General features: G+C 38.9%; 1 protein-coding gene across 6 annotated transcripts in view; it reads right to left on the reverse strand.

The window, feature by feature from the left end:
* The window catches only part of atf2 (activating transcription factor 2), a 122,527-nt gene that overhangs the window by 31,497 nt on the left and 65,652 nt on the right, over nucleotides 1-25,378 (reverse strand). For 5 of the 6 annotated variants that reach the window (XM_059966700.1, XM_059966703.1, XM_059966702.1 and 2 more), the window contains 3 exons: nucleotides 14,177-14,352; nucleotides 2,688-2,799; nucleotides 1,552-1,659 (listed from right to left, as the gene is read on the reverse strand). In XM_059966700.1, coding sequence (XP_059822683.1) covers nucleotides 1,552-1,659; nucleotides 2,688-2,799; nucleotides 14,177-14,352 — 396 coding nt within the window. The remainder of the gene's footprint in view (nucleotides 1-1,551; nucleotides 1,660-2,687; nucleotides 2,800-14,176; nucleotides 14,353-25,378) is intronic. The other variant, XM_059966705.1, reaches the window with a different exon arrangement.

Consider the following 25,378-nt stretch of genomic DNA (forward strand, 5'->3'; position numbering starts at 1 on the left):
CATTCCTTTTATATTAGAACTATTCTAGGTTCTGAACAACTTTTTCAAATCTTTTATCCTTTTCAGCTATACATAGAACCATCCTAGGATCTCCAGGCTCTATAAGTAATTTATCTCTCTTATCTTTGGTACTATTTTATTAATTATTTTTATATCCTCTACAAATCCTTGACATCCCTCTGAAAGTGTTTTTCAAGTCCATTTTGGGAGGGGAAGTCGGGGGAACACACACCAGTCCTCATTAAGGTGTCAGCAGTGGAAAAGGTGAGAGGCTTTAAATTTCTGAGTTTCAATATCTCTGAGAACTTATCTAGACCTAACACATTGATGCAGTCACAAAGAAGTCACATCAGAGGCTCTACTCATTAGAAACTTGAAGAGATTTAGTATCACACCAATGACTTTTACAAATTTTTAAAGATGTACAGTGGAGAGCGTTCTGACTGCTGCATCACAGCTTACACGGAGGCGCCAGTGCACATGATTACAAGAGGCTGCAGACAGTCGCAGACTTAGGCAGCTCCATCCCTGACACAACCATCAAGGACATCTTCAAGAGATGGTACCTCAAGAAGGCAACATCCATCACTAAGGGCCCTCACCATCCTGAAGACACCCTCATCTCATTGCTATTTAGCAAGGAGGTACAGTCACCTGAAAACCACACTAAATGATTCAGGTACAGCTTCTTCCCCTACATCTTCATATTTCTCAACAGTCCATTAACAATACCTTATAATTCCTTTCTCCTGTGCACTAATTATTAGTATTTATAGTCATTTGATTTCTTACACTGTTCTGCTGTCACATATTTCACATCATATAAGACAGTGATAATAAACCTAATTCTGATGCTGAAATCTGCTCAGAATTAAGTGTAATTCTCAAAAAATTTAAATGATGTCCTGCATTCCCCAGAACGGTACATTAAATAACAATAAAAAGAGCAGTGATCATAACACAGATTTCTGTAGAATATTGCAGAATATTTTACTTTAAATTAAGAAATAATTTCTTCCCAACACTCCGCTTTCTATTGCTTGGCCAATTTTCCTTTCCACACAGCCTTTAACTTTAATATCAAGTCTATGACATGGCTATAAATTGGAAGGATGAAGTTGCGAAAAGACACAGAATAAGTGATTAAATAAGCATTCTGTTGTTTTGACACCGTTGCCCAAAGTACCTTCCTTGGACAAAATTTAACTGAAATATATATTTTAAAAAAACAAATATTCACTGCCACTATTTTTGTCAAAAGGAATTTCAGCTTACAGTAAGTACAAGATTTTTTCAAGTTTGGGACCAGTTTTGCACCAGTTGCACACACTAACTGCCTGAAATTTGATGTGGGGAAAATGTGATAAAATTTTTTAAAAATTGGAATATTATCAGCAAATCATTAAAAGTGACCAATAAGTACTTCAGAGCCAACCACAGAAATTAGTGTCTGTTTATGCTGAGATTTTATTAGAGAGAGGATTGAGAAAAGTATTTTCTATTAGTACAAATAGCATCAAAAATATTGGTAATTATATTTTTTGCTTTTACCAGTTTGGCTTCTGACTGTAGAGGTTGTGGTGAAGGAGGTTCAATGTTGTTGACAGGAGGACCTGGAATACCAGGAATATTAGGCACCATGGTGACAGGCCTGATAATCTAACAAGACAAAATGAAGCAATATGAATAAAAGAGGCAAAAAAACATTAACAACAACTTGCATTTATATATCATTTTATTGTAATAATACCTCCCCTTCAGAGAAAAAAATTTGCCATCACATCAAGGTAGGAGATTTCAGTGGAGAGAACGACAGCATGGTGATTGACACACAAATCACTCAGCAGGCCAGCAGCATCTGAGGCAAAGTGCAAGCAGTTGATGTTTCGGGCTGAGACCCTGCTTTTCTATAGAAGCTGTATCACCTGCTGAGTTCCTACAGCATTTTGCGTGTGTTGCTTGGATTTCCAGCATCCGCAGATTTTCTCTTGCTTGTGTACGGTGATTGAGACAGGTTTTAAAACCAAATGAGGGATGAGGAAAGAGGAAAAGGAAATGGAGAGGCAAAGAAATTTAGGGAGGAACTCAAAAGAAATAGCTCAGAAAAGTCAATGGAAGGAAGATTTTAGAAGGTTATGTTTACAAACATCATGAGGCCATGTGGAGACCAAACACAAAAACTAAATTTTAAATGCGAGGTATAGGAGAACAGGAAGCCTGGAAAACATCCCACTATTTGCCCAGAATCCCAATACTTTGTATCTCTCCACTTATCAACATTTATAGTAGTTTATTAGATACTTACATGCAAGATTCTAGAACTTTTCTTGGGTTTCCCTCATCACTCCATCTTTTAAAGTGCCAATATTACTTATTACAAACTTTAAGCATTTCATTCTAACCTCCTTTTCCCTGCTTTATCTTCAGATCTAATGTCTTTCAAAAGATATCTTGAATCACTTCTGTACGTTAAAGATATTACTAACACATAACTAAAAGCAATCAAAGTACTGATACATCCTACTATTAGTAATTCCTTAAATAGCTTTTGCTGACATACTATCAGAGCTAGTTCTGATTATGCGCAGAAAATATCTCCCAATTAAGCAAACTTAACTAAGTCATGAAATAAATTACAGAAATACAGAAGATTAAAACAAGGCTTCAGATATATTTTGTCTACTTACGGGAACTGTTGTATGAATGCGGACGGGATTTGTGATTGATGCAGGAATGGTGACGGGCATCGTCTGTCCATTAGGTAGCTGTAATAAGAGAGGAACTGAACCAGATACTGGTCTAAAAATAAGCAAAAGTTTAGAATTACTGTAACTACATTTCTAATAAACATTGCAACAATTACAAAAAATACATGCATTTAAATATTAAGCTGCAGTTAAAGCATTTCAATTCTGACAAGTATCATACTCTCATGTAATCTAAAACTGGTATCTGAATTTATGTATATTCAGGACTATACATCATCTCACATCTTTAGCTTCTCCTTGTACTACATACAGAAATGAATTAAACGCATTATTAAAATAACTATAGTTTACATCTTTATTGTTCTTCCTTGGGACATGGACAGTAATGCAAAAGCAACTATTTATTGCATGTTCTTAATGCTTTTCAAGAAGCTGGTGATATCCACCTTCAAACCACCCATAGCATTCTACCTGCTGAAACTGCTCAAGCACAATTAATGGAGAGAGAGTACCAGGAATTTGGCTGAACAATGATGAACACAGGGATAACTTGCAAAGCAGGACTAAGTGGAACTTAAAGAGGTAAAAACAGGTGATGGTGTTGTCTTGTTCCAGGTAAAGTTGCCCTCCTAGGGGGAAAATGTTAAGGTTGCAAGTTCTAGAGATGCTATTCAAGACGCATGTTGTAATGCAGTGTGACTGGTGACTGATTACTGTTTACTGGTGGCGGAAGGAATACATATTTAAGTTTATGGATAGAGTGTCAATAAAGTACATTCTTTTACTGGGACAACACTGAGCGTGTTGAATGTTGTTGCAGCTACATTCATGCATACAAGTGAACTAGATTCCATCAGACTTGCCTTGAAAATGATGGAAAAATTTGGGGGTATTAGTAAGTGCTTTAGCCACTACAGAGCACCCAGTCTCTGAACTATTCTATCCACAGTATTTTGTAACTGGTCAGTTTCAGTTTCTGATCAATATTGACGAGGGTTTGGTTGTGGGAGAACTGAAACCTCCTGGAGATGAGAGAACTCCTTGTTAATGGAGACAGCTATTGTCTAGCAAGTGTATTACTGAAGCATTCATTGCTACATCAGCTCAACCCTAGATTTGCTGTTTCATTACCTAAGGATTTGGGAAAGAATTGAACACTAGGACAATTGGCAAGCATTTCCACGAGGTGAAAGGAGAGCCAATAATGAAGCAACTGAAGGTAACTTGACCTGAGACATTATCCCCCATTCCCACTACTTTCAATTTTACAAAACCCCCTTGATGCACCGCTCAAACTGTCCTGAGCAACCATTGGGGAATTTACACACTTGCTTCCAAAATTTAGATTTTTTTTCATCCATGTTTAAACTATGATTTTAATGTAGGCTAGAGAAGAGTGACTTGTAAGATGCCATACAGAGGACAAATAAGAAAATCAGAAATAGAACGAACATAGAAAACCTACAGCACCACACAGGTCATTGGGCCCACAATGCTGTGCTGAACATGTACTTACTTTAGAAATTACCTAGGGTTACCCATAGTCCTCTATTTTTCTAAGCTCCATGTACCTATCCAAGAGTCTTTTAAAAGACCCTACTGTATTCTTGAAGTTGTTTGAGAATGTGTCATTTAAAACGAAAGATGTGCTGATAGGCTAATTTGATAGTGAAGATGATCTCTTTTGTAGGTATAACGATCAAAGGGTAGTTGCAGATTAAAACAAACAAAGTAGCTTGCAGAGCTACAGGGAAAAAGGAAAAATGAAACCAATGGGATTGCTCTGCTAAGAGCTAGCATGGACACAATAGTTGAGGGGCCTTCTTTTGCAAAATAATGAGTAAGAACTATGAACAGCACCTTTCATCACGGAGCTGCTAGCCTACAGATACCATAGGTAGTCAGATTTTATTAGTCCTGCATTTTGTAAACAGAACATGCCTGGAAAGCAAGGTATTGATGCACTTCTGTCCAGAGTCCTGTATATGGTTTTGACCTTCATACTTAAGGAAGGTTATATGTACTGAAGACAGGTGAGAGAAGTATATTAGGTTGATTCATTGAATAAATTGGCTGATTTAAAGGTTGAGCATGTTGCACTGATTTTTATTGAAGTATAGAAATGAGAAATCATCTCAATGAAACAGAAGATTCAAGGGGGGGTTGACAGTGTAGATGAACAGAGGTTGTTTTTCCTCATGGAGAGATCTTTATTTACAGGGCATACACTCAGAATAAGAAAGATGCTTCAGAACAATGACATTTCATCACCATGGCATCAACTTGCAAACAATAATTTCTCCACAAGTGCTTCCTGATCTGTGAAATATTTTCAGGTTTTCCTTTTTCTAAAATATCAGATTTCTAGTGTTTGACTCGGAGAAAGGTGGTGCTACCAAGCAACTACTGACAATGGACAAATGTCCTCACCCAGAGTACAGTTTTGCTTTTTGGTTTTCCAACTGACTTTAAAATGGAAAAGCACTAATTGATCAATTGAGGGAAGGTGGAAGTTAGTAATCACTGGGTGTACTTTCCCAGGTCTGGCCTGATGCTGGGAGATTCCAATGATTATCCATAGTCTATGCTGAGCACTCCCAGATCCACTCTCAACGATATCGTTCTGCAGTTACCTTTGTCTTGTAGGTGGACAGAATGTAAACAGGAATGGTGATGGAGGAATCTGAGATATCATTTTCTAAGTATGATTGGCTGTCGGGCAGTCCCAATGCCAATGAGAAGGATTTTGCAGAGTCAATGGAGCTGGTTGTAGTATTACTTTTGGCATACACAGCGTATATTATTTTATGGGTTAAAAATGACATTAGAATTACTCACTAAATCTTACTCAATCTTTTTGGAATTTCAACTTTCAACAGTAATTTGCTTTTATGCATTATTATTAATTAATATTGAACTGGTAGAGTACAACTGGGTGGCTTGAGATGCCACTTCAGAGACCAATTGAGACTCAGTCAGATTTCTGTCCGTCAGGAGTAACAACCTGGACAAATTACTATTTGGTAAAGGTCTGGTTTCCTTTCTTGAAGGACATGAAAGAATAAGATAGGTATTTAGGGCAATCTGGTTACAATTAATGATACAGGTTGAGTACCCCTTAATCTGAAATGCTTAGTACTGAAAAGTTTTTGGATTTTGGAATATATAATGAGATAGCTTGTCACTGCCATCTTTTCTGACTCTGAATTTATGTGTTACCGGTAAGCAGTCTTTGTCTTCCACGTGTTCATCACATATATATACCTAACAGTAAAAAATATTCCATTCCATTAATATAATGAAAATATAATGTTTGCACTGTTAAAAAAAAAGCAGCAATGTAGCATCGGGAGAATACCTGAATCAGCTGTTAAACAACAAACAAGGGCAGGCTTTCAGTCTCCACCTACGACGTCATGTTTTGATTAGAAGGTTACAGTACACTATATTTGTATTTTACTTTTTTTAGGTCTTTTGTAAGGTACAAAAACAATCAGCTTTGTAGACATTCTGGTGTTAGATTTTCATCAGTAGTGATTTTTGGAAAATCATCATTGAATTTCTCTGTTGCTTCGTTATCAGCTGACATTTCATCTTTAAAATTTGAAAAATTTAATGCCATGACTTTTCTTAAATTTCTTCCAACCAATCTGACGAATATTCACAATTACCTTCAATGTTCAGTTTGTTGTGATAGATTTTTGCTTGTTTTATGATCAACATACTGTTCAGTGGCATATGCTTACTCTGACACTGACAAATCCACTCTTTCGATACATGATTGTGATCTTCATTTTTCACTTTATGCAATGCTTTTCTATTTTTAACTTTTAACTTCTCCTCATTCCATATGTCAGGTCACTTCTCAAACTGTCTGTGATATAGAGACCTGCACATTGCCTGGGAACCCTTCCAGCACCTTCTGGAATTTTTCCTTTGTGATATTATGTTGCTCCCAAAAAATCCAGATTTTGGAATTTTGTATAAGGGGTACTCAACCTGTATTAGTTTTTTATTCTATATTTATTTATTTAATTAAATGACTATGAAGGCCCTATCTAGTATGGTAGGACTCAAATATGCCTCTAGATTACTGACGTAGTTCACTTAGGTTCACCAATCAAATAGAAAAAAGTGACTCGCAAGATCAGATGGTTCACTTAGGTTTGCTGATTGAGTAGAAAAGGCAGCGACTCACGGCAGTTTTGGAGCTTTGAGCAGCGGCCAATGAGAGAGATCGGAAGATGTAGTTCACTCAGGTTCGCTGATTGAGTAGAAAAGGCAGCAACCCGCGGCAGTTTTGGAGCTTTGAGCAGCGGCCAATCACCGTTCAGGATTGATTAGCAAGAATAATTTAAAGTAAGGCTGGGGCAAGCAGAGTGCCCACCATTGGAGTGGATAGAGTTAAGGTGTAGACCTTAAAGCTCTAGCTCTTCGAAGCTTCAGCGCAGAAGAGGCTTCAGTCAGAGAAGGCAAAAAAATGCTGTAGGTAGTTTCCCCCACCTTTCTTTGCATTTCTTCAGTTAGGACAGAAGAGATACATGGCAGGATAGTGGAACGCTCCTCTTATGGGATGTGGGAACCTCCGGTGTCCCTGACAATCACACCTCCAAGTACATCCAGCTGCAGCTTCTAACAACCTGCATTAAGGAGTTGGAACTGGAACTGGATGAGCTCCAGATCATTCAGGAGGCTGAGGTCGTGATAGGACATATAAATAGGTAGTTACACCCAAGGTGTATGACAGAGGAAACCAGGTGACAGTCAGGAAGAGGAAAGGGGTTAAGGAGCAACTGCAGAGTACCCCTGCAGCCATCCCTTGCAACAACAGGTTTGGCACTTTCGATACTATACCATGGGGGGGGGGGGGGGGGGGAGGGGGAGGAGAAATGACCTAGCAGAGGAAAGCCACAGCTTTCAGATCTCTAGCACTGAGCCTGACTCTGTGATTCAAAAGGGAAGGGGGAGGGGGGAAGAAGAGGCGAGCTGTGGTGAGTGGATTTATTAGTTAAGGTTACGGAAAGGAGGTTCTGTGGATGAGAACGAGATTCCAGGACATCTTGGATCGAGTCCTCAGCATTCTTAAATGGGAGGGTGAACAGCCAGAGGTCATGGTCCATGTAGGTAACAATGACGTCGGTAGGAAGAGCAATGAGGTTTTGCATAAGGAGTTCAGGGAGTTGGGTGCTATGTTAAAGGGCAAGACCTCCAGGGTTGTGATTTCAGGATTGCAACCTGTGCATTGTGCTAGTGAAGCCAGAGACATTAAGGTGCGTTTAAGGAGTTAGTGTAGGAGTGAGGGCATAAGGTTTTTGGATCATTGGGTTCGCTTCCAGGAAAGGTGACCTGTACTGAAGATGGTTTGCACCTGAACCTGGAGGGGGACTAATATTGTAGCAGGAAGGTTTGTTAATGCTGCACGGTGGGGTTTAAACTAGAGTTGCAGGGGGATGGGAACCCGAGGGCCAGGACAGTTAGTGGAGAGGTTGTGGAGACAGATGTTAGTAAAACCTCAGACTAAGTCAGAAATTAAAAGGTTGAGCATTGTGCGACTAGTGCCCTGAGCTGCCTGTATTTCAAATGCAAGAAGTATCACAGGAAAGGCAGGTGAGCTCAAGGCAATGACCAACAACTGGAATAATGACATTGTAGCCATCAGTGAGACTTGGTTGCAGGAGGGACAGGACTGGCAGCTCAATATTTGTTTTAGACTTGACAGGAGCGGGGGGGGGGGGGGGGGATTAAAGGAGAAGGGGTGGTGTTACTAGTCAGAGAAAATGTCATGGCACTGCTCAGCCTGGACAGACTTGAGAGTTCATCTAGTGAGGCGTTATGGGTGGAACTGAGAAATAAGAAAGGTATGATCATGTTAATGGGACTATATTACAGACCACCCAACAGTCCTCCGGATTTAGAGGAACAAATTTGTTGAGAGGTCAGAGACGGTTGCAAGAAATATGAAGCTGTTCTTGTAGAGGATTTTAACTTTCCACATACTGACTGGGACTCCCATACTGTAAAAAGACAAGATGTGTTCAGGAAAGTTTTCTTAATCAGTACATGGTAGTCGCAGTACATAGAGCATGTGATATTTGATCTCCTATTTGGAAATGATGGTACATGTGACACAAGGTTGTTTTGGGGGACACTTTGCATCTAGTGATCACAATGCCATTAGTTTCAAAGTAAATGTGCAAAAAACAGGTCTGGTCTTGGGGCTGAGATTCTAAATTGGAGAAAGGCCGATTTTGATGCTATCAGAAATATGGCAAGTGTGGACTGGGACAGCCTGCTTTCTGGCAAAGATGTACTTTGTAAGTGGGAGGTCTTCAAAAATGAAATTTTGGGAGTACAAAGCTAGCATGTGCCTGTCAGAATAAATGATGAACTAATAAACATAGGGAACCTTGGTTTTCAAGAGCTATTGAGGCCCTGGTTAGGAGAAAAAAAAACCTATCAGTTATAGGCTGGTAGGAACAAATGAGGTGCTTATGGAGTATAAAAAATGCAAGAGAACACATAAGAAAGAAATCAAGAGGGCTAAAAGAAGGCATGAGGTTGCCCTAGCAGGCAAGGTGAAGGAGAATCCCAAGGATTCTACAGATATGTTCAGAGCAAAATAGTTGCAATTGGTTCTCTGTACGATAAAAATGGTAATCTGTGTCTGGAAGCAAAAGAGATGTGGGGGGTGGGGGAGATATCTTAAATAATTTTTTTTGTATCTGCATTTACTCATCAAATGGACACAAGAGTTTATAGAAGTGAGACAAAGCAGCATCAACTTCATGATGCACCCTATACAGATTACAGAGGAGGTGTTTGCTATCCTGAAGCTAATGAGGGTGGATAAAGCCCAAGGCCCGACAAGGTGTTCCCTCAGACCCTACGGGAGGCGTGCAAAATCTTTACGGCCCTAGCAGAGATATTTAAATCATCTTTAGCAACAGGAGGGGTACCACATGATTGGAGGATAGCCAATGTTATTCCACTGTTTGAAAAAGGCACTAAACATAAACCAGGAAATTATAGGCTGGTGAGTCTGACATCAGTAGTAGGAAAGTTATTAGAAGGGACCAGATAAATAAGCATTTGGATAGACATGGACTGATTAAGGATAGTCAGCATGGCTTCGTGTGTGTTAGGTCTTGCTAAACCAATATTATAGTCTTTTAAGGAAGTTACTAAGAAACTGGATGAAGGTAGTAAATTGGATTAGACATTAGCTTTGTGGGAAAAGCCAGAGAGTGGTAGCAGATGGTTGCCTCTGACTGGTGGAGTGCTACAGGGATCGATGCTGGGTCTGTTGTTGCTTCCCATCTATATCAATTATCTGGATGATAATGTGGTTAATTGGGGACAGCGAGCAAAGCTATCATGGCTTACAGAAGAATCTGGACCAGCTGGAAAAATGGAAGAAAGAAACAAATGTAAACAAGTGTGAGCTGTTGCATGGGATCAGCCAGGGTACATCTTACACAGTGAATGTTAGGGCACTGATGAGTGTAACAGAACAAACGGATCTGCAAATATATAATTCGTTGAATGTGGCATCATAGGTAGATACAGTTGTAAGGAAAGTTTTTGGCACATTGTCCTTCATAAGTCAAGAAGGATTCAGTACTGGAGATGGAAATGTCATGTTGAAGTTGTAGAAGACTTTGGTGAGGTCTAATTTGGAGTATTCTGTGCACTTTTGGTCACTTACCTACAGGAAAGATGTAAATAAGGTTGTAAGAGTACAGAGAAAATTTACAAGAATGTAACTGGGTCTGGAGGACTTGAGTAATAAGGAAAGGTTGAATAGGTTGGGACTTTATTCCTTAGAACATAGAAGATTGAGAGGAGATTTGATAAAGGAATCCAAAATTGTGAGAGGTATAGATAAGGTAAATGCAAGCAAGGTTTTTCCAATGAGGTTGGGTAGGACTACAACCAGAGGTCATGGGATAAGGGTAAAAAGGGCATGAGGGGAAACTTTGTCACTCAGAAGTTGTGGGAGTGTGAAACAAACTGCCAGCACAAGTGATCCATGCAAGCTCAATTTCAATGCTTAAGCCAAATTTGGAAAGGTACATGGATAGTAGAAGTATGGAGAGCTATGGTCCCGGTGCAGGTCGATGGGAGTAGACAGTTTAAATGTTGTCAGTATGGACTTCATGGGCAGAAGGGCCTGTTTCTGTGTTGCACTTTTCTATGACTCTAATAACATATCCATAATGTACATTATCCAGAAATTCAGTTAAAATACCATTAAAATATTCTTAAGACATAGATTTCACAATAATGTTTTATGCTTAAAACATGGTAGCCATGGCCAGGTTTTCCTTATCTTTATGAGCAACCTGTTTAGTGATCAGGGATTCCTCCTTGGTAGATACCAAAATATAATGGAAGTTCGAAGACAAAATGGTATCAGGTTGGAATGTGGGAATGCTCTGTTTTCGCAATAATTGACCACGTTTTGTCTCTATTTTAAACGCACATGCTAGGTGATGACACACCAGTGAAGAATGTTTTTTTTCTTATAGATCTGATGTATCCTTTTTCCCATATTGTGTCTGGGCTGAAGGTCTTAAGAGATAAGGGAGTGCAGCTGGTACCATCAACAGTGGTACATATACAGTGGCATGCAAAAGCTTGGGCACCCCGGTCAAAATTTCTGTTACTGTGAATAGCTAAGCGAGTAAAAGATGACCTGATTTCCAAAAGGCTTAATGTTAAAGATGACACATTTCTTTAATATTTTAAGCAAGATTACTTTTTTATTTCCATCTTTTACAGTTTCAAAATAACAAAAAAGGGATAACAGGAAGTTGTAGAAGCCATCCTCTTTTCATCTTCAGCTTTTTTACATACGGTGTAATGTTTGCTTCCAGAATTTGCTGGTATTTAATTGAATTCGTTCTTCCCTCTACCAGAGGAATGTTCCCCGTGCCACTGGCTACAACACAAGCCCAAAGCATGATCATCCACCCCCATGCTTAACGGTTGGAGAGGTGTTCTTTTCATGAAATTCTACACCCTTTTTTCTCCAAATATTCCTTTGCTCATTGCAGCCAATAAGTTTATTTTAACTTCATCAGTCCACAGGACTTGTTTCCAAAATGCATCAGGCCTGTTTAGATGTTCCTTTGCAAACTTCTGACGCTGAATTTTGTGGTGAGGATGCAGGAAAGGTTTTCTTCTGATGACTCTTCCATGAAGGTCACATTTGTGAAGGTGTCACTGCACAGTAGAACAGTGCACCACCACTCCAGAGTCTGCTAGATCTTCCTGAAGGTCTTTTGCAGTCAAGCAGAGGTTTTGATTTGCCTTTCTAGAAATCCTATGAGCAGGTCTCTCAGAAAGTTTTCTTCCACACCTCAACTTGACCGCCACCATTCTTGTTAACTGCCACTTCTTAATTACATTACAAACTAAGGAAATGACTACCTGAAAACACTTTGCTACCTTCTCATAGCCTTCTCCTCCTTTGTGGGCATAATTTATTTTAATTTTCAGAGTGCTCGGCAGCTGCTTAGAGAAGCCCATGTCTGCTGATTGTTGGGACAAGATTTGAGGAATCAGGTTATTTATAAAGCTTTGAAATTTGCAACACCTGGCCTTTCCTAACGATGACTGTGAACTAACAAGCTAATTAAGGTCTGAGACTTTGGTAAAAGTTATCTGAGAGCTCCAATCTCTTTGGGTGCCCAAACTTTTGCATGGTGCTCCTTTTCTTTTTTCACTCTAAAATTGTACAAAACAAAAATAAAACACTAATCTTGCTTAAAATGTTGAGAAGAATGTTTCATCTTTAACTTTATGACTTTTGGAGATAAGTTAATCTTCTTATCTTCTAATCTTCTCGCTTAACTATTCACAGTAACCAAAATTTTGACCGGGGTGCCCAAATGTGTGTGTGTGTGTGTACAGAGAGAGAGAGACGGACACACACAGAGGACTATGTGAAAGATTGTCAGATCTGTAGCGCTCTACAACATTGCAGAGATCTGCTTGTTTAGTGGATAAGCATTATTTTGATTTCTGTGCCACTATGAATGTAGTCATTTATTTTTCTTACTGTATTGCATTTGTGTTTATAAAATGTTATCTTGTTTCTTTGAACACTGTGCAGTGTCTCCTTTGATTGCAAATGCATATGCAAATATCCTGAGCTGAACCAGGAAAGATCACAATGAATTTTAAAATAATTTTCATTGCAGATGTCATTCATATTATAGAATTCTCTCAGACCATGAACCAGGATGGAAAATGCATTTGTTTTTAGCAATTATCTTAGACATTTCACAGAGTGCTAAAACATTGGAGCATGCATATAGGTTTAAGCTAGGTGTAGAAAAATCAAAGTATTTAAAAATCACAATAAAAAATCTATTAAGTGTTAACACAAACAACTCATACAAAATGCTGGTGGAACACAGCAGGCCAGGCAGCATCTATAGGGAGAAGCACTGTCGATGTTCATCAGGTCTTGGCCCAAAACGTCGACAGTACTTCTCCCTGTAGATGCTGCCTGGCCTGCTGCGTTCCACCAGCATTTTGTGTGTGATGTTTGAATTTCTAGCATCTGCAGATTTCCTCATGAAGTGTTAATACATATATGTTCAGGAATGGCAATGGACATAATTAGTTTTTGTAGGACCAGCAAGGTAAACAGTAATAATGGCTTAAAGCTTACAGAGTTCAGTAGCAAAACATTACAAACAATGAAACTAATTCACATATTCTTTAAAATTTCCTAATTTCAATTGATATCCTTTTGATTATACTGGAATGGATCTGTGTGAGTGTTGAATCTCTGACACCAGCTTTGTGATTTCTTTCAGCTAAGCATGAGAGGATACTCTAAAATAGTGAACAATTCTATGGTGTAATGATGGCAAATGTTTCCAGTTTCACTGTCACTGAAACTGCAAAGTACATTCCAATACAAACCTAGTAGTCAAATTCAATATACTGAGATCCCACAAATGACAAATGAAATGAATAACCAATGTTTGGCATGTTAGATTAAAGATTGGTGGTGGTTACCAAGACAATGCCTGTCTTTAGGAAAACAGTGCTAAGTAGTGTTTTGTATCTATTTCAATAAACAGGTAAGATGGTGCATTAAAGATTCCCCAAAATGTCAAACCTCTAGCAATGCAGCATTCCTTTACAATGGCCAGATGTATCTGCAATGAGTACTAAATCAAAACTTTCTGACAAGAAAGAAACACTCTACTTACTAATTTTAACTGGCTGGTTTCTATATTCATATCAAAATTTCAACATTTGCATTTTTTAAAATCTCATTTAATTTGTGAGGCCCACATTTGATAAATTTGTTCCACCAAAAGCAGCATTCTAGGACTGCTTTATTTTTGGGACAATCAGATGTTGAAGTCACAATTAACCAGTGTCTTATCAAACTATTATTTATGCATCTAAAACAATGTAATAAAATAGGTCATCTCAATACTTACACTATGTTTCTGTTTGTTGGTGGAGCCTGTGTGATGACAGAAGTAGAGGTTGGAGAGGGCAAAGCTTGTTGTATGACAGCACCAGTTTCTGAATTTGCAAGGAGCACATTGGGGACTTGCAATGATGCTGGACGAATTGTTGATACAGTTTGTGTTGTCTGTTGTAATGGGACATCCTGTACCAAAATGCCAAAATGACATTAACTAGATATTTACAAGTACTTAAAGAGTTGAATTTAATAATCTTAGCAACTCTCTGTGCTGTTTTTAATGGCTTGATACAGGATGGGAACTTTCATCTTCTGTAACACAATGTGTTTTCAGGTCCATTAATTCCTGATGATTGATATCAGAAAAGGGTGCAGGGTATTGGAGTGAATGGCAGGAAGAGGGTATCAAATGAGACAAAAGGAACAGGATAAAGGGCGGGGAGGAGGGCTAAGAATAAAAATAGGAATATGGCAGAATGAGAAAGAAGTAACAGAATGGAGGTGGGCAGGTGAAGGAGGAGGGAGAGGAGACTGGAGATAGGAAATTAAGGTTTTCTTGTAGATTTGTAAGGGTGGGTTGGGATGGTGTGTGAAGTGCAAATTTTCCCTCTAATCTCCACTGACCATGGCTCAGTTTACCAATGCTTTTGTTCACTCCATTAATTATATTTACAATACCAATATCCATGGTCTGGTGACTGTTTGCATGGTCCCAATCTCATTTATTGTATGATCCCTTAACTAATAAAGACGTTCAGTGCTTAAGGGGGATCCTCTGAGAAGGCTAGAGGATCCTCTGATTATAAGAACATGAGATCTTTTTAAATACACTATTTTTCAGCATAGCTCATTTTAACTTGTGAGTAAAGAGCTTATTCAACAGAAAGCCCTTTTATTGTAATAACAAACTGAGTCATTCTCAGTAGTATGGGCATTAAGCTCCAAATATGACTACAGGTAAATTTTAAAGACCATTTTTGATAGAAAGGAAAATTAATTGAGGAAATAGATTCCAAAGAGCCAGGCAACTAAAGGCATGACTATAAATGATGGGGTCACTAATATCAGGAATAAGAGTGAAGATGTGCAGGATCTCAGTGGGCTTTCAGGATGAGATGGGAATAGGTGAGGCTACTATAAAGGAGAATGAAAATTCTCAATGAGATGTTGGCAGAGTAGATGTCACCTTTGTTTAAGTTTATCAGAATTTTCATTATTTATTTTTATATAGAAAAGGATTTGCTGCCAATCTGGAAGAAGTACATATTACATGGCCAATTTGTAGTTTTACTTTCCTAAACTAATATAATCTTTCTTTAGGTTTCTATCAACTATAGTTGAATCTCATCTTGCATCCTTAAGCTGACATACTTCAAGGTGGATTTTACTGATATAGAGTCTGAAATAGCAAATTTTTTGTTTGAGCAGTAGTGTATAATATCAGCATAAATTTACCTAAATGTATGCAAAGAAATTTATAAAGTAGAATAAAAACATAATTAATGCCTTTAAAATAGGAACAGGAATAGGATTTATAGCTGTAGATTTCACAAGCAATTCTGTCCAAGACCCAGGTCTCCATTTTGAGCCTAGGTCCAGAGGTAGAACAGGATCTCGCTGAGATTTATCAGCATCATTCTCAGTTCTTGTGCAAGAAGCATCTGGTTTTTGATCAATGTGTTCCTTTTTTAAAATAGAGATTTGAGTCTGTAGGAGCAAACATAATCAATATTTCAGAAATATTTAAAAACCTTATCTTCTTTGACTGGTGGCAAAAATGGGGAAGGGGTGTTGCTGTCAGTTAAAGACATTCTGGGTTTTGTAGGCAGACTGCTTTTAGGTTACCTACGTAACTAATTTGTTGTTCTAGTTACTGGCAGCCACCTCAGAGCCTAGAGGTGAAGAATAAACATAGATCAGTATTACAAGAGATGTTGACTTTCCATAAGACCATCAAGCCATTCAGCGCATCATGTCTGTTCCACCATTGGATCATGGTGACTTATTTTCCTGTCAACCTCATTCTCCTGCCTTTCTCCTGTAACTTTACTAATCAAGGACCTAGCAACCTTTGTTTTAAATATACCTTATGACAGCCTCCACAACCATCTGTGGCAATGAATTTCTTGAATGCACCACCCTGGCTAAAGAAATTCCTCCGCATCTCTGTTCTAAAGGGATATCATCCTATTCTGAGGCTGTGCCCTTGGTTCTAAATTCTCCCACTATTGAAAACACCTTCAACACATAAACTCTAGCTAGGTCTTTCAGTATTTGATATAATGAAAACCACCACCCTCCCCTTCCAACTCTTCTAAACTCCAGCAAGTATAGGCCAAGCCATCAAACTCTCCTTATAAATCATTCCAGGATTTTTCTCGTAAGCCTCACCTGTACCATCTCTAATGCTAGCCCATCCTTTCTTGGATACAGTGCACAAAATGCTCCGAATGTGGTCTGACCAATGCCTTATAAAGTTTCAGCAATACATCTTTGCTTTTATATTCTCGTTCTCTGGAAATGAATGCTAACATTGTATTGCTTTCCTTACTAGCAATTCAACATGCAAGTTAACCTTTAGGGAAATCCTGCACGAAGACTCCAAGTTTCCTTTACACTCCCGTTTTCTAACTTTGCTGACTGTTTAGAAAATAGTCTATGCCTTTATACCTTCTACCAAAGTGCATGACCACACACTTCCCTACACTGTATTTTATCTGCAACTTCTTTGCCCATTCTCCTAATCTGTCCAAGTTTTGCAGATTCCCTGCTTCCTCAGCACTACCTGTCCCTCCACCCATCTTTGTATTACTTGCAAAGCTTGTCACAAAGCCATGAATTCCATCACTTAGATCTTTAACATATAGCTTGAAAGTAGTGAACCCATTGCTGACCCCTGTCAAACACTATAAGTCACCAGCAGCCAACCAGAAAAGGTCCCCTTTATTCCACTTATTGCCTTCTACCTGTCAGCCTTCTGTCCATGCTAGAAGCCTTTCTGTAATATCATGGGCTACTATCCTGTTTAGCAGTCTTATGTGCGGCACCTGTTAAAGGCCTTCTGAAAATTCAACTAAACAACATCCGATAACTGTCCTTTTGTCTATACCCTCTGTTATTTACTGGAAGATTTCCAACAGATTTTTCAAGCAAGATTTCTTCTTAAGGAAACCAAGCTGAGGTCTGTCTAGTTACATGTTCCAAGTCTTCTGAAACTTCATCTTTATGATGGACTTTAACAACTTGACAACCATTGAAAGCAGGCTAACTCGTCTATAACTTCCTGTCTTTTGCCTCCCTTGCTTCTTAACAAGTTGACTGACATTTGTGATTTTCCAGTCGCCTAGAACCATTCCAGAATCTAGTGATTCTTAAAAGATCACTAGTAATACCTCTACAGTCCCTTCAGGCACCTCCTTCAGAAGCCAGGGGTGTATTCTATCTGGTTCAGGTGACTTATCTTCTTTCAGGCCTTTCAGCTACCCAAGCACCTTCTTAGTAATAATGACTATACTGTCTTTTGCCCTGACACTGTCAAAGTTTTGACAGTCTGCTGGTGTCTTCCAGTGAAATCTGACACAAAATAATTGAGCAGTTCATTCACCATTTATTTGTTAAGCATTACTTCCTCTCCAGCATCATTTTCCAGTGATCCAATATCCACTTTGGCCTCTGTTTTACTCTCTTATATATAAAAACTTCTGGTATCCCTGTTATGCAATTGGCTAGTTTACCTGAATATTTCATCTTTCCTCTTATCATTGTTTCTTTAGTTGCCTTTTGCTTCTTTTTAAAAGCTTTCCAATCATCTAGCTTCTGATTATGTTTTACTATATTTTATGCCCTCTTTTACTTTTGTGTTGTCTTTGACTTGTCAGTTACGTTTGCCTCATCCTCCCTTTAGAGTGCTTCTTGTTCTTTGAAATGATCCAACCCCACACCTTCCAAATTACTCCCCAAAACTCCAGCCATTGCTGCTCTACCGTCATCACTGCTAGTGCCCCTTCCAATCAACTTTGGTCAGCTCCTCCCTCATGCCTCTGTAGTTCCTAATCCATCAAAAATGACTTTGGAGGAATGGGGCTAGGAGTGCAGCAGCTGGCCCTATTCAGAAAGATTTGAATCATAGCTATGTTAGCAATATTAAATGGGCAATGTTATCAGTATTAAGCGCATGATCAGCTAATACGTTAGGTAGTTTTACTTACAATCTGATAATCAAGGTTGGCATTTACTTCTTGATCACGTATGCTGCTGAATCAGCTGAAGAAAATCTTTCATCAAAAATTTACAATAATTCTGTTGCAAAGTATATGAACATTGCCAACAGAAATGTGGTTGACAGTTTTCTGGACAGGATGTGAATTGTTTACAAGTAGCTTATGAGGGCAGTTCAGAGGATATTATAAAAACTGAGCTGCTGACTGAGTGAATTAAGAACTTAGGAAATAGAAACAGGAAACAAATTATTATATACAAAATTATAATGGGTTAATAGACAGGGTTAATGCAAGCAGGTATTTTCCTCCCACTGAGTCATAGGTTAAGGATGAAAAGTGAAGTATTTAAGGGAAATCTACAAAGGATCTTCTTCACTCAGAGGGTGGTACAGGTGTGGCAGGGGCTGCCAAGGGATGTGGATAGAGGTTTAATTTCAACATTTAAGAGAAGTTTGGTTAAGTATATGGACAGGAGTATGGAGGGCATGCTTCAGGTGTGGGTTGATATTACTCTAGCAGAGTTAGGCCAAAGGGCTGAGTTGTTACTGAGCTGTTACAACTCTGAGCTGTTAGTCCTCAATGGCTCTATGAGGAGCATCAAATGACCCCTCCATTCGGTAACATCACTGCTGGTTTTTCACTTCAGCACCATTTTTATGCATCAGCCCCAACTCTCTTGATTGAATCATCTAAGAAAGAGCATTTCAGAGAACATCTTTATCGTGGGAGCAGTGGCATGTGCAGGCCAGACTGGATAAAGGTGGCTAATTCCTTTCCCCGAAGGACATCTGAAAATCAGTTGGGTTTTTATAGTAATCAAAGTTCAGTGGGAGTAATTTTTCCTGGTGCTGGTCCATAAATTACCGGATTTATTAAATTCAGTTTCAGACTTTTTATAATAGGATTTGAATTCATGATGTCTAGTGCACATCCCATGCAAGGCTGTTAATATAGATGGTAACACTAAACAGATTTTGAAGTAGTCAATGGAGACCATGAGTTCAACTTGTTAATAGGATACAATGATCAATTTTAATATACACTCCACATATATTCAAAGATTTATAGCATCGCTTTGCTGAACCAAGGTTTGTGGTCCATCCATTTTAAAGCCATTAAAACCATACAATAAACACATCCCAGTCTCATTACCATAAATTTCATGAGAATCTCGTCAAACCTGATGACAATAGCACTGTAAATGTACAATGCATATTTTCTACATGAAGTATTGATTTATTTACTGAAAGTTCATTAAATAATATACAATAAAACATGTGGAAAGCATGCATGTCAGGTAGAACATAGGACATTTTTTCAATAACTTTGGGACAGTAAAAATTGTACACCCAAAAATCTTTTCAAAATATCAAATTTGATTGAATATTGCTGTGACCATTTAATATGTATATCACAATCCTGATTAATTCACTAAATCACACAATTCAGTAACAAACTCTTTATTTGCCCTCCAAGTTCTCAAACTAGCTTCCCCCTCAACTAGATACATAATGCTGTGTTCATTATTTCTTGCTATTCATTTGTAGGATTTTTGCCTTGCCTGTATGGCCAATGTTTTGATACCTATCCTCTGTTGTTTGAGAATGTGGATTTTTGAATTACTGGTGTCAAGTGGCAAAGTATTAACAGAGTGGGAGCTCCATTATTTTCACTCAGGGACAGTACAATTCAGAACACTGACAGTGGGAGATACAGCAATAGCAACACCGCTGAATGCCAAAGAGGCATATTTAATCCCTCTCATAAAAATATCATTACCTGCACGTGTATCATACAGATTTGTCATGTATCTTTCAAAGTTTAAATAGCATTCAAGCCTTCCAGCATTTGTGCATGGAGTGCTTTGTTATTGGAGGAAATGCAAATTGAACTGAACACAAGAATCATCAGTGGCCATCCCCTCTTCTGGGTTTACAACAAAGGCCAAGAACTGAAAGGAAGTGGGTCTCTGATACTGCAAGAGAAAACTTAAACCATGGTATTGTGGGGTTGAGATGATTGGTCACAAAATCTCATAACTATCATTTTTGTGACTTCAAACAATTTAGAGTTTTCTACAACTGAAAAGTCAGGGTATTGATGGAACGGATAATGCTGCTGCATATCAAGAGAAGATGATTAGATATTTTCTAGTTGGTAATGCCATTGTTAAGAATGTGAGAAAGTAGGAGCAGGGGGTAGGGCACCTGGCCCCTTAAGCTTTTCCTGTCATTCAACGTACTGGCCCAATATACTGCAGATGGCATGAAATTTGTATTATATTCCTATAGACCTCAATTCCCTGATCTTTTAATACATTGTCTCCCCACAGTCTATTCTGAGTATTCCTAATGATCCAGCTTCCACAACTCTATGGGATACAGAATTCCAGATATTCACATTAGTTTCATATCTACGCTGCATTTTTCTACTAATTTTATGAGATTCATGCATAAAAATCTCTCTGTACTTCACTCATTTGCAGTCTCTTTCAACTTAAGTAATAATCTGCCTTTTGAGTCTTACTGAAGTGCACGACCTTATATTTTCCTACATTTAACTCCAGTTGTTAAGTTTTTACTCACTCAATCTAAGTTCCTTTCTGGAGTCAAAATATCCTGGCACTACTGTGATGCAAATGTTAGCTGCCACTTACCAACCTATGCCTGAATGTGGTTTTCTTCTTGCTCCATGCAATTCACTTGCTAAGGAGTTGCACATTGTTCAGTCATCAGCAAACACCCCATCTCTGACCTTATGACAGAGGTCATTGATGAAATAGCTGAATTGCTAGCCCTAGGACTCTGCTTTAGGGTAATTCTGCAGGTGTACACTGGGGTGAGACGATTGATCTCCAATCACCATGTTCCTTTGTGCAAGGTATAACAGCAATGACTGGAGTGCTTTCTCTGAATGCTCAGTCTCCTTCATGCCACCATCAGTCAAGTGCTGCCTTGCTATCAAGGGAAATCACTCAATTATCACCGCCAGAACGCTGCCCCTTGATTAAGGTTTCGGCCAAGGCTGTGATGAGCCCCACAGCATGATGAAATAAATGAGTGAGGCGCTATTAAAATTAGTGCCGACTTTTAAGCACCACTGAACACACCTTACATCAGTATGCTGGTTGAGGGTAGATCTTGGTTTGTTTTACAAGTAACCCAGGCAATTTTCCACTTTTTCAGGTAGATGTAAAATTACTGGAACATCCTAGCAATACAGCTGATTTTGGAGCATGCCCTTAGTATGATTCTTGTGCAGTTATCTAGAAATGAAGCCTCAATATATTCATTTCTCTCTCTCATCTCTTTATAACACATACTTACATGGGCAGAGTTATTAGGAAGAAGCTGGGATGAATTATCCATTCAGCACTTCAGGCTGAACATCCTGAATGCTTCAGCACTCGTCTAACGCTTCTAACATCTCATCTAGCACACATTCACTGGAACCCAGCACCTGAGAAAGAAAATTCCTTGCTGCCTCCTCCTATAGCTATTTGTCAATCACTATTTCACCACAAGATGTGCTATCAAGGTTGTGCCTTGAATTGTTGCTTACAGGATCACTTAAGTCTCTCTAATGCAACTTGTTAAGATGTTTGGTACACACATGTCCTGTAGCAGTTTCCCCAGATTGGCACCCCATTTTTGGGTAATAATAGTACTGCTCCCTGCGTGCTCGCTTACTTTCATTGTGCTAAGATTGATCAACTGGATTAACTGTAATACCGAGCGAGAGAATGTGTTATGCTACTGAGTTTACTTGTTTTAGGATACCCCACTTGACAGAGAGCAGCTTTTGGTCACTCCAATCAGAGGTGTGATGGAAAATGCATCTCTAGCAGGTAGATTGCTGAGTTAAGGAGGTTCATATATCACAACGATTGCTCCTCTAACTTGTTGCAGATCCAATCTGGTAGCTTGATCAGTGTTGTTGATACTAAACCTGTTTTGTTCCCTTGCTGCTTTCGGTGCTTCTTCTAAGTAGTGTTCAACATGGGAAAGCAGTGATTCACCAGATGAATCTGGATATTAGGGGATAATCACGAAGAAACTGCCTTACCCATAAGACTTCATGGGTTCTGAAATCAATGTTGAGGACTCAAAGGATTTAGCCATCACACCTGTATGTTATTATGTGTCTCTGGGTCAGATCATAATCAGGAACCGTGAATGAGTCTGGCATGTTGCCTGCAAGGTATAATTCAAGTATGACTTTGAGGCTGTTGCTTGATGTATCTCTGCGACAGCTCCACTAACTTAAAACTTAAGATTTTCAAAATCTCCAGTTTTTAAAGTTTCCTGCCAGCTTATACTCCAGCCTATTTGTCTTGACTGGATTGAGTGTCTCTTTGGATTCTTTTTGTAATGATTATGATAAAACTGAGCGGCTTGCTAAGCTACTGCATGGGATTAATAGTCATCACATTGCAAAAGGCTTAGAACAAGGGTTCCCAACCTATTTTATGCCAAAGATCCCTATCAATAACTGAGGGGCCTGTGCACCCCAGGTTGAGAACCTCTGGCCTAGAGCCACATATAGTTCAGACCAGGTAAGGTACAAATATCCTCCCATGGAGTACACTAAAGGACTAACTGGCTTTTTTTTTGAAAAGAGTACTTGACAGAGCCATCCATCTGTTTTCTATCTGTTTTGTATTCTGTGTTGCATGTTTTTATGTTTATTATGATAACTAGTCACATGAGTGAGGGGTCTAGTTAAAGCAAAAGGGAATAAGTTGCATATTCTTGCATTTTGTGACAGTTTGCAGCTTGGGACTGGTGGAAGTCGTATCTTTTGCTGACTGTGAGCAACACTTAGCTTACACTTGGGTATACTTAAGTTTCATTGCTTCAAGGTTGTATATTTGTTAATTGCTAATAAAGGATTCAACTACTGTAGCAATAATTGGAGCTGGGGTACATCATGCAAGTATAACAACTCCATAGCGATCGCAGGCTAGCAGCAATTGTTTTGTTTTGGCTTTGCCACTACATTTTATCAACCATTAGTTTTTGACAGTTATACTAAACAAACATTCATCCATGTCTGTGTATTTAGGAGCGTCATAGTCCGGAGCAGCTTGTGGCAAGAAATGACCTTTTGTGGATTCATGATGTGTGTTTGGGTTTGAAACAGTTTTGAAGAGTCAGCATAGCCGTGTCCAAAAGGGTTGGACTGAAAAGCTGTATAGTGGTGTTTGCCTTAAGAGTTAGACCACCTGATTCTGTTGAAAAGCTGAAGCCTTGAATTGCCTCATTCATTGAAAGCTGAATTGAATTTGCCGTTGTTCTGTCTGGTTTGCGCACTTGTAAAACAATATGACTCCAGCTGGAAGCAGTGAACTTGAAGCCAAAACTCAGAGAAATTAAACAAACATGTGACGTTGAAGGACGAAATGAAAATATTTACAAAGCCAAAGAACAGGCTGTGATTACATAAATTGACATTGATTACATACTCGATGTCAATATATGTAACTCATCACAGGATGACGTACACGCTGATGATGGTGTGTCTAATCTTCTAATCTGCATGAGGAATGTTCTACTGCTAGCAAAATAGCCTGCGTGTACGATACATCGGTAGGCATTATAATAGAGCTTGATTTAGCTGAGTTATACAGAATACACCAGGAAGGAAAAAATGGAACAGCTTCGAAGAGACCAAGAAGAATGGGAAGAACAGCTTTGAAGAAGCCAGGAACAACAGGCAGCTCAAAATGCAGCAAGAAATTGCAGCCAAGATGGCCAGAGTTAAAGCGCAATGGGCTTCAAGTGCTGTAGGTGATAAATGTGCACCTAAAGAGCAGTTCTCTGGTGAGAGTTCCCATGTTGACATGGAACAGAGAAAATCCAGCATACTTGATGTCAATGTGGATACATTTGAGAAACAAATGTCTTTGAACCATGAGTTTGAACCCCAAGGGGTAGTTCAGGGTGTTCACTCAGTCTGTACCAAGGAGGCACTCTGAACCTATGCATTTCCTACAGCACAAGGTGCTTCAGAGAATACTGATTTATGGTACGATGACACGTGTTTCAGATTATGGAAGTCTAAATGCCATGCAGGAGGCAATAAGGACACAAAAGGAAATAACAAGTACAGTGATGCAACAACACATTGCACCTCTGCCTAAAAGTGAGCTTCAAATCTTCAAAGGCAATCCATTGCAGTACATTCATTTTTGAGGGCTTTCAAGAGTAGCATTGAAATTAAGACTGATAATTGTGGAGGCCATCTTTATTTTCTCCAGCAGTTCACTGAGGTTATCCTAGAGAGCTTGTCAAAAGTCACCAGTAGGGTAGCATGGAGAAAGGATATATAATGGCTCAAGCTTTACTGCAGGAATATTTTGGTGATGAGCACAAAATTGCTGTGGTCTACATATCAAAACATAAAAAAACACATGAAAGCTCCTCAAGATTACAGTCTTTTTCTTAGAGGCTGTTGCAATGCCGTAGCAGATGTGCACAATGTTGGTGAGTTGGATTCCCCTGCTAATATGAGGATTGTTGTGAAAAAATTGCCCGATAAACTTGGGAGAAAAAGAGAGATCAGTGGTCTATAAACTGCAAGGAAGGCACAAGCATATGGTTACTTTCAATGACATTGTTGATTTTATTGAAAGACAAGTAAAGATTGCTACACACCTAGTTTGTTTTAAAAAAAACTGCAATGCTGTATCGCTGGCAGTAAGTAAAGGTGTGAACAAAACTCGATCACAAATTCGATTTCGAGCTAAAGGCAGCAGCTTTGCAACTACTGTGGCTACTATGGAAAGTGAGGCTGAAATTTAGCCCGGGCTGATGAAAAGGATGCAGATTGAAAACAAGCTAAAAATGAAGCAAACACAGCAGTCAGTCTCATCCTGATAACTAACGGTCTTTTGGAGGTTGGTAATCATGATTTTAAACTTCCTAGAATTCCAGTTCAGGTGAAGTCTAAGAAGAGTAACAAGACAGTGGTTACTTATGTTTTCCTGAATC

The sequence above is a fragment of the Hypanus sabinus genome, chromosome 4, assembly GCF_030144855.1.
Source record: "Hypanus sabinus isolate sHypSab1 chromosome 4, sHypSab1.hap1, whole genome shotgun sequence".
Classification (NCBI taxonomy): Eukaryota; Metazoa; Chordata; class Chondrichthyes; order Myliobatiformes; family Dasyatidae; genus Hypanus; species Hypanus sabinus.